Genomic DNA, 10,960 nt, shown 5'->3' with positions numbered 1-10,960 from the left:
CAAAGACAAGGGGCTACATAGCGATGACGAGGAAGAGCCCCGGCAGCCGAACACCGGAGGACATAAGAGATCACATTACGTTACCAATCGTAAAGTTTTAACCAGATATTTAACAGCTATTCAATTTTAATAGGTAAAGTGGAATCGCGGGCCATTATTCTACAACAATTTTGCAAGAAACACTTAGACAGTGTTCATAATTAATTGCACTGCGAATTAAACATGTTAATTCAACAGTGCGCTCCCACTCAAGTCAATATCTCTCATAATTGATTTAGAGTGATTCAAGATCCATATTTCTATTCGATGCCATTGACGGGTTCATCACTGATGACACGAATTTCAATCGGTAGGCCAACTTGTCGATCACATCTCTCTGTGATTCTTGTTCGTCTTTCGATGGGTGTGTTCCGAGCTCAGGACTCTCCTGCCTGAACGTCAAAGACAACTAAGTGATCTTGCTGCGAGGTCTGACCTCACCCGCCTCATTCCTCTTGATTCGTGCGTGCTCATGTGTACATGGCGCACCCCGAAAAGATACGAATTTCAGACGGTGCTACACTTGGGTGAACACTAACTACTTTGATATTTTAAGTGAGAGATCACCCTAATAAAAAAGCGACTACTGCGCAATCAAGAAGGGTGCATCATAAGGGATAAACATCTCAGGCAATTCATAATAGCTTGATATGGCATAGCCCTTTCTGACGGAGAAGTCTTTCATTCCTTCGTCTTCGGCATTCGTGTCGGTGTTCACCTTCACGAAGATTGCCACCACCTTGTTGATGCACCAAATAATATTGCTATCTCTATAGCTAATAAAATAAGTGCATTACTTAAGGTTGACACGCAGGTCATTAAAGTGACAATCATATGGCTCCAGCCATCATGCCGAATCATGACACGCAGGTCATGTTAATTACATCATATAGTCATCTCATACATAATTAAATTGAATTTGAGCATTGCTATACCACATCACATGCACATCCTGCAAAACCAAGTTAGACGCCTCTAATCGGTTTATGCAAAATTTTATTTTACGTGGCTTCTAAGGTTTTGACTTAAACCGCAGCTACCAATGCTTTTTCATCAAGTATGATTATTCAAGTTGCTAGATTAACATCTCGGGGTGTATGAAACACGAGATAATTAAATCTCGAGCCCCATACTAAACTTTGTCATACGCATGACCCCCGTGCAGATCATATCTGCAATGCCCTTTCATCTGCGAATTTCATCTTTCTTTTGACTACGGCAGAACCCAAAGAACTGATAGCACTTCCATGATCAATCAGGATCACGGATTGCCAGAACTTTGTCAAATTCCACCATGCTGTCTCGAGATTGAGCGAACACAAATTCTAGGGAAGCAACAAGAACATCGGGTAACAGATTTCATCTGTCACCCGCATAAATAATTTTCAGCAATAGATCTCATCTACTACCTAATTATATTATGCAATACCCATACATCTCCATGTATTCTAGATCGAAACCTGCATCTACGCATAGCACGGCTCTTGATGCCACTGTAGGGTAACGCAGCAGAAAACAAAAAAATTCCGACCTACGCACAAGCCCAGGACCACTATGGAGACTGCATACATGGTTTAATCTTCTTCGTTACCGACTCGTAGCGCAGCGGGAAGTAGAGTCGTGACGATCGGCGGTGCAGATCCCCGCAGCTAGGATTTACAACCTCCCAACCACGAGGATGTATACCCTCATCTGCTCCTCAGACAGCCCTCCGGGAGGCAGTCGAACAACCCCCCGGACGGTGTCGCAGACAGCCCTTCGGGAGGACCTTCGACACTCGAACGGTCACTGGGGCAGCCCTTCGGGAGGACCTTCGAAACTCGGACGGTCACATGGACAGCCCTTCAGGAGGCACTCACGAACTAAGACCAAAACTACGATCTCTCTACAGAGTTGCACACATAGGGTATCATCTATCCGGCAGGGCTTCGCCGTCCAGAACTAGTTCCTGCCGGAACCCAGACAGCCTTACGGCTCTACGAAACTCTTTTTGTGGGAGGGAGAGAAGAAGCCAGATAATGCATGGCATGTGTATGAGAGCAAGGTATGAGTGTGGAGGGCCGCCCCTCCACCTCTATTTATAGGAAATCCCAAGGGGTAGGGTAGTTTCACACAAAAACCCAAAATGCACATGAATGAAGTCCTTCCACAAGGACCTAGGAGTGAAACCAAGGAACAAGAGGGTCCCCAAGGGGGGATACCCCATGTGGCCGGCCACACCCCCATGAGGGGCCCAAAAAATGGCTCCTATCCATCCATGTCATCCCCAAGATCTTTTGGAGCAAAGCCCCAAAAGGTGGCTTTCCATAAAGTAACCATAAATCTGATTTTCACTATTCACGACGACAATTTTCAGCGTCTGATCGAACTGAAAATATTTATGTGGGCTTAGAATATTTCCAGTACCCACCATAATAATTTTCAACGCGTTCTGGAAAAATTCCAGTTTAGTGATTTTCATCTGCGAAAAGCATCTGAACCGGTTCCTGCAGCTCCAGAACATTTCCGGTTTTTATTTCTGAAAATTCCAAAAAGTTTCCAGAATGATTCTGGCACCCTCCAAGAATTATCAGGCATGTGCCGAAACCATTTTGACTTAATGGCATACCCCGAAACAACTTTTTCGGTTTCACCAAAACTCATCCGGTGACCTCTCTCTGCGGAACTTTTCCGCTGTCCGAAACTTTTCGGTGATTTTCTCTCAGACTCCCTGTCTAGTATTCAACAGATAGATGACCCTTAAGCGTGTGACCCTATAGGTTCGGTGAAGTATAAACATGACCCGAAACCCCTTCCGATCAATGATCAACATCGGAGTCGTGGACACCCATATTGACCCCTATACCCACACGAATGAATATTCGAGTGAACCTTCAGTTGCAGTGAGCTATTCCTGTTGCTTCGCGATATGTCACAAACACCCGAGGTGAGATTAGTTGCATCCCCGTGGACGAACAATTTGTCCACCATGCAAGTTACCTCGTTACCGGTTTTGTTATCTTTTCTCGTTTCCGTGTTCCAGCATCCCAGTGATCAAATCACATGGTGTCTGGATAGACGATTATGGATACCGTAACACCGAGAGGGCCCGAGAATATCTCTCCATCGTCGGAGGAGCAAATCCCAATCTTGAGCTATCAAGTTACTTGACATACTTTTCCATGAACCCGTAAGCCGCCGTAATAGCCACCCATTTACGGATGACGTTTAACAAACCCCAAAGTTCATGAAGCAAGCATGAAGAAACTCAATACTCTCATGGTCTAAGGAATCATGCAAACATTAACCATCTCTGTGTTATGTACCATTAACTTGTGACGAATGAATCTCATAGCATAACATCAATCCAGGTCGATTCAACACAAATGTTCTCTTAACATTGTGCCCTCAAAATTGCTGGCATAGACATGCCCATGATCAGGAAAACAGAACCATCATGCAACACTTGAGCTAGTCTTAGAGGCCAGACTAGGAATACTTCTTACCGTTTATTATTCCACACGTGCATATGAGTCTTCCTTCGAGCCTCGTGGATATTGCAAACTCGAGAATCATTGTAGTTATAGCATGGAACATAAACATAATTATGAACTCGGAGATAAATAATATCATTTATTATTGCCTCTAGGGCATATCTCCTACAAGGGTGACCCCGGATTAGGGTTGGGCCACCTACGCAGCCGTTCATTAGATCAAGATCGGCTACATGGTGACATGTAAGCTCCTCACTCCCAACACCCTCAAGGTCATCATCTTCGACGGCGATGACATTGAGGTCGTCAACAAGTGCGGGAAGAACGACGAAGCCTTCACCGCCAAGGAGTAGGGCCGTGCCACCTCTTTCGAGCGTACTATCGAGTCTGCTTTGAACATGTTTATGGTTTATGCGTTGAACTGTTATATCTGTGGTACTGCTTATATCTGAATTATGCTAGTTGATGCTCTGTTTATACTCTGTTGTGCTTATGATGTGTGCTGCCGAAGTGTGGTGGTAACCTCACCAACTAGCCAAAGAGGTTACCACACATCAGGCCTTGCATACAACCAAACACCATGCCTTGGGTTTGTGGACTAACATGCAGACAACCAAACACCAGGCAATGTGGTTCAGCCCATGCAGGTAAGAGTGCATGCAGGCAACCAAACAACATGCATATGGTGCATTTAAAACTGCATTTACCTAGCCAGGTTGGATGGAGAAGTGTATGCAATGCGGGTACTGTAACGCACGGCATACAAACAGACCCTACACTGTTCGACCATCTTTCCACGAGATGTGTTATAGCAATCCATTTCTTAATTCCCCCGCAAAAAAATCCATTTCTTAATTAGTTCGGTACAAATAAAAGGCTTCTAGAAGTATGTACAAACATGTGGCGGACATGCTACCTGAGTACTTTCCGTGCTAGTAACATCTTTACTTTCCAGCGACTCCTCATAATAGCAAGGAACCGAACACGCCATGAATCTCGTTGAACTGTCAATGCGCCGCGTAATGCACGCATACCTGCTTTCGCGTCCAAGTGCATAAATACTAGCGTACGCATATAGGACGCGTTATAGCCAAATACACGCACATCACACCAGCAAAACACCAACTACTCAACAGAAAAACCATGGCCTTTGACGCGCTCTTCTTCGTCCTCCTCGCCCTGGCCACCATGCAGCCGCAGACCGCATCGTCTGAGAAGGAGACGCACCTCAAGGTGTACTGGCACGACGTGGTGAGCGGACCGGACCCGACGTCGGTTCCGGTGGCGCAAGCGGCGACGACCAACACCTCCAAGACAGCCTTCGGCATGGTTGTGGTCATCGACGACCCGCTCAGTGAGGGCCCCGGCCTCAACTCGTCCAGGCTCATGGGCTGCGCCCAGGGCACGTACATCGCCGCTGGCAAGGACCAGCTCGCGCTGCTCATGAACATGAACTTCGTCTTCACCGCTGGCAAGTACAACGGCAGCAGCATCGCAATTATGGGTCGCAACGCTGTGTTCACTAAGGTACGCTGTATATACACTAGTAGGATTAGCATTTTGTTTCTGTTGTAATCCTCTCAGTAGTTAGATGGTTAGATCGATCCTTATCTCATATATAGCTTTTTCATGACCATCAATCCATAACCCCAACTACCGAATCCTTGTAACCAACTCATCTCTATATAAACACCCAATGCATGCGTCCCTGCTGGTGTGCTAGCTCCAGCAGCCAGAGAGGAAGGAGATGGCACGCAAGGTTGCTGACAAGGAGAGCAAGCCCACTGCCGTGCCAACTGCCAAACCCGTCGTATGAGATCGCCAAGGCCCAGGACTCCCAGGTTCTGAGTTTTCTTTTCAATTCCATCTCACCTCCTATGACGGTTCTGATCGCCCACTACTGCACCTTGGTATGTAGCAAAATGGACTACATACTGAGCAAAATGAGTGAACCTACACTCTAAAATATGTCTATATACATCCATATGTAGTACATATTGAAATCTCTAAAAATACTTATATTTAGGTACGGAGGAAAGTACCCTTGAAGAAGAAATATAATGAAATAAACATTAGACACATCAAAAGGAAATGAAGTTCTATAAATAAGAATGAATTAGTGGCATTGGTATTACCCTTTAAAAATAGAAAATATAAAACAAACAATTCAAAATTTACACACAATTTATAGAAATTATGATTTTATAATATGCCAGAACAAGCATATAACATTGGATTTTTCACAAAAAGGAAGTTTCCTAAGAAGGAATTAATTAATGGCATTGGTATTACTATTAAGAAAATAAAATAAAATGACACAAACGCAAAAAAACCAAAATATTGAAGTTCTTCTAAGAATAAATTAGTGGCTTTGGCATTACACTTTAAGAAGAAAGGAAACGAAATAGAAACTAAAAATCATAATAATGAAGTTTTCCTAGAAAAAAAGAAAATGAAACAAAATCAAAATAATGAAATATTTCTAAGAAATAATGAAACACACACTAAAACAAAATCATAAAAATGAAGTTTTCTGAGAAACAAATAATTAGTGGTATTGCTATTACCCTTTAGGAAAACAGAAAATATTAAACAAATAATGACAAAAGTTGCACCCAATTTTCATAAAAATTCCACTTTTTCATAATATGCAAGAATAATCATATAATAGTGAAAATTTTCAAAAAAAAATCCTAAAAAGGAATGAATTAGCGGCATTGTAATTACCCCCAAAAAATAAATAAATTATAAATAAATTAAAAAGTAAAAATAATGAAATTTTCTAATAAAAAATAGTGGTATTGGTATTACCCTTTAAGAGGAAATAAAATAAAAATAATAAAACAGACAACAATTAAATTTGCACACAATATTCATGAAAATCTACTTTTTCTAAAATATGCATCAATAAACATATTATAGTGGAATATTAGCAAAAACAATTCCTAAGAAGGAATGAATTAGTGGAATTAGCTTTACCCTCGAAGAAGATAGAAAATTAAATAATAAGTAAAAAATTCAAAATATGGAACAAGGAATTAGTAGCAATAATATTACCTTTAAAGAAGAAAGATAAAAAAATTGAAAAGGCCTTGCACACAACATCGCTCTAAGATTGCATTTTTTGCAGTATGCAAACAACAATTATATGATAGTGTAATTTTCGCACATAGCATAGTATTTATGTGTATACATTTACACTCAACCAAAAAAAATACCCACAAAAGAAAAATGAAACCCAACTAACAAAGAAAAAAAGAAAAACGAAAGAAAAAAGAAAAAAGGGAAATAAACATAAAAATAAACAAGGCGATAAAGAGGAGGGTTGGATCTCATAGTTAGTAGGCTTCGGCCCAGTAGAAAATCTATTGACCCAAATATGGGGTCAGTCAAAAAAGGAAAACCAGGCCAGCACAACAAGTAACACAGGATGGAAAAAACGCAGCACGAATCTCAGAGGAAAATCAATGGCTAATAAATTGACCGACCCGGATTCAAAATTCAGGCAACTTACAAGTAGCTAAACTTGATTGATGAAGATGAAGAGAGAAACAAAAAAATAAATAAAGAGAAAAGATGGTCCAGGATGGGCAATGTGTTATGCGGCGGACTGACCAGGCACATCCATGAGCCCTCATACCCTTCCTACATTTGGTCCAATCTAAAGGTTTGCAGAAAGGCCGGACATTTAAGGGGGATTTAAGGAGGCTGGTTGTAGATGCTATTACTCCCTCTGATCCAAAATAAGTGGCTCTGTTTTTTTGGGGGGAATCTATTACAAGTTTTCGGTCATGTAGACTCTGTTTTTTTTCTTTAGTTTTTTTTGGGGGAAATTTCTTTAATTATCGGTACTGTATCGTTATAGAGGTCGGATACATTGTTATCACCTTGATATTAATATAATAATGTCACAATTCCCATGCGTTGCAACGAAACTAAAATATGAGTAAGCTCATCGCTTAAGAGCATAATTTTGGGTGGAGACATTTTTGTATTTAGTTATTTGTGCATTCTTCAAATGTTGGTCTAACATGAACGTAGTAGTGTACTTGTTAATTTGTTTTAGGTCCCACATGTAAGTAAAAGTACATTTGTTTATTTATGTCTATTCGAAAGTTGTAGTCTCACAAGGTGTATTTTTTTATTCATAAAGGTTGTTGGTCTCACAAGATGTGAACTCGCACCAATTTCAAACTTTATAAGTAGGAAAGGTAATTAAAAAATTATATCCTTATTGTTGCTTTGATTTGCATGTAAATAGACATTGGGAGATATGCATTTCTCCGACAAGTATTTTCAGACGAGGGGATTACTTTCGAAAATTATTTAGAACCTCCCGTGCATTTTACTCTCAATGGAAATATAGCCAACCCCACCTCTCCCCTGATCCGGCTGCATCAACGATGTGATCGGACCAAGGAGTGACCATGCCCGACAGGGATGGCACACCAATGCCATGGTAGGGATGGCCGCGCCTGATGCCACCGAGATGAGCAGCGGGCGGCCTGCCTCCAAGGCAGGGCGAGGGCGGCAAGTTTGGAGGGCAGAGAGGGGCAAGAAGGCAGGAGGCGGAGCTGGGCATGGAGCCCCGCGACGACGACACAAGGAATCCTAGCTCGCGAGATGTGAATTGGCAGAGAATATAGTGAAGCGTTCTCTTTTGTGGGATGAGATTAGAAAACAAACCGATGAGAAGGAAGAAAACCGGTGCGAGGTCGAAAACAAGGAGAGGTGTGGCAAAAATTAAGAGATGAGATGGAAAAAAACAGACGAAAATAAACCGTGAAAGTGAAGCTACCAAATCCTCTTTTAGGGGTAGAGATATAACCATTAAAACACAAATAAAAATCTTTAGAGAAATACTTTTAACTTTTTAAGAACAAAATAAGAAACAATTTTGAAATATAAAGACTCATTTCCTGTTTAATAAAATAAAAACAATTGTGCTAGGTCTCACTGGAATTGATTATGTCTCAGTAGATACCACATCCATTCAATCTTGCATGAAGATCCATGCAAAAATTTCTTTTTATCTTTTCTTTTTTCTTCTTATATACTAGTATGTTAATTGACTGTGACTTGGTTAAATTTCATTCGGTTGAGACTCGGCCACATCTATCCCTAATAGTAAAGCACGGATTGACTTCGTGGGTTCACCGTCACAATACGTTTCTCCCCGTGAATTTACAATTTCAGTTTTTTCACCTATATTATTTTCTACATCCGAGGTGGTAGTATTTCATCCAAAAACGTTTAATTCCAGAATTTTATCCGTTCACGTGTGGGCCGCTTGCCCTGTCTGCTTCGCTGTCGCTGGTCCGACTCCCTCGCTATCATCGGCCCGTGTTGTAAAAAAACGTTTCGCTGTTTACTCCTCTCACCCATCTCCTTCTTTGACCCACACACGAACAAGCTAGGGTTGGAGCCGCCGCCCCTCCGGCCTGCCCGCCGGAGCTCCGTCCGCCACTCTTCTCCATCTTCTCCCGCCTCCCAACTCTCTAAGCACAGCGTGCTCCATCGGCGGCAATGGAGGCTTCTTTTGCTCGGATCGAGGCGCGGAGACCCATGCTCCCCTAATCTGGTGGGATCCCCTCCTCCAGCAGGATCTCCTCATCTGGTGAGATCCCCTCCCCGTGCCTCCAACCATTCAGCAAGCACCGGCAAGAAATTTTGTTTCCTGAGGAATGAATGTATTGAATGCAAGATTGCATTGTTTTAGGGACAGAGAGTGGAACACCACCTTCAGTTTCTCATCTGATCCCACTTGCTGGACTCCATGAATGAAGTAAGATAACAATCAATTGGTCAATTCACATTGCCTCTTTTGTTTTGCTTTGTTTGTCCCGCTCAATTCCTCATCATGGTGTAATTAACAATGGACGGTTTGACTTATCAACAGGTAGAAATAGGACTTACTACATTAGTTAGTTTGTTTACTATTTGAATAAATCGAAATGATTATATACGCCATTAATCTTGATAGGTTGCAATATTGCGTCCATAAGGGAGCATGCAATTTTCATGCTCTACGTCTGGTTGAATCTAATTTCTTCTCGGGAACACGCAGGAGACCTGCACGTCCATATATTAAGAAAGAAAGAACAAGTTTTTTATGAATGAATCTAATTCATGGTTAAGCATCTAGTTTTCCATTACATCTGATCTGATTCCAATCCTTGCTTAGTTGTCAGGACAAATGAATCCAGATGGTAGTATCGATTAATAAGATGAGAAGCTGGGGGGCAGTGTTATGGTTTGAGTATTTAATTTAGAATCCAGATTGTTGCTGCTACCTCTACTCTGCTCTGCCATTTGGTAACTAATGACAACGCAGCAGCTGCGTGGTTCACAGTTTACGAAATCTTGATTAGAAGCGCCTTATGATGTTCTTCTGCCCATCTAAATTCCACATGTTATGTGAGTGGTACAGCCGCATGAATTCGCGATATGTATTTCGGCCTGGTTCAAAGGAGCAGTCTGGCAATATGAGCATTTGTACAAACTATCTAGGACATCAAGTTCACTTGGGTCCGCTTATTTACCTACAAACTACAGATGAGACCCACTAGATCAATTAGTGCCATCTCCAGATTTCTATCATCATGTTGCTTCGTTTATCTGCATAAGTTCCACTTGGAGTTGCATGCATTAAACATAGTGTTTTTTTAGTGGGCATCATACTTGGTTCAGATGGCTTTTGTTGTGAAAGAAGAGTTTGGTTCACATGTGGCTTTTGTTTTGAAAGAAAAGTTATCTTTCTAAAGATCTGTACTCTAAATCCTACATCTTTTGTCATATTTTTTTAGGCCTGATGATTATTACACGGCATGAGAAATTCAAGAATTGAATGAGAAGAGTGAAGACGACTAGCAGGTTGGGTTCTCTAAGGAATGCCCATACGAACTCGCTATGGCGAGGATGACTCAATGAATGGACATGTCGATCATGCTCAGCCAGTTGCACAGTTTCTCTCCAATAGAGACTCCAGGTCTTTCTTAGACTGAAAGAATTCCAGGTGTTTATTCAGCTGAACTGAATCCCGAGATTTGGGCATGTTGTTTTAAGTGGCGCTATTAGAAACAGATTCATTATTAGTAACTAGAAAGATGGATACCTAAGGACTACAATAGCTGATTGTAGAAAAAGCATTTAGTCTCTTTAATTTATTGATGCTGGCGATACAGTGCAGATAGTGGCCATGGTGGATGGATGATATGAGGTGATCTGGGTGCTGCATTCGATGGCCATGGTCTGTTTGCTGCAGGCCATCTCCCTGCTTTTGGCCTCTAAAGGTTGGGTAACTATAACTGGACTGTATCTGAAGACATGGTCCAACACGTTTAGGCATTTATGAATTCCAAAATGTTTATTATTTGTTGAGCATTGAAATTTTTCTATACATAGTGCTTCATGCCAATAAGCGATAAGGCATCGTTTTTGCCAATGTA

The 10,960-nt window shown here is 41.6% G+C and overlaps 1 protein-coding gene across 1 annotated transcript; it reads left to right on the top strand.

The window, feature by feature from the left end:
* Positions 1-4,552: 4,552 nt before the first annotated feature.
* On the top strand, positions 4,553-8,997 carry LOC125531763 (dirigent protein 1-like). Its single transcript, XM_048696042.1, has one exon. It carries the CDS (start codon positions 4,656-4,658, stop codon positions 5,085-5,087), a length of 432 nt encoding a protein of 143 aa, XP_048551999.1. The 5' UTR covers positions 4,553-4,655; the 3' UTR covers positions 5,088-8,997.
* Positions 8,998-10,960: the final 1,963 nt, after the last annotated feature.

This window comes from Triticum urartu, unplaced genomic scaffold (genome assembly GCF_003073215.2).
Source record: "Triticum urartu cultivar G1812 unplaced genomic scaffold, Tu2.1 TuUngrouped_contig_8047, whole genome shotgun sequence".
NCBI classification, from domain to species: domain Eukaryota; kingdom Viridiplantae; phylum Streptophyta; class Magnoliopsida; order Poales; family Poaceae; genus Triticum; species Triticum urartu.
Note: the sequence above shows the minus strand (reverse complement) of the source record. Positions and strands in the feature narration are given on the sequence as shown.

Coding starts and splice junctions, on each gene's coding strand:
- LOC125531763 (XM_048696042.1), top strand. CDS start 4,656: ATGGCCTTTGACGCGCTCTTCTTCGTCCTCCTCGCCCTGGCCACCATG.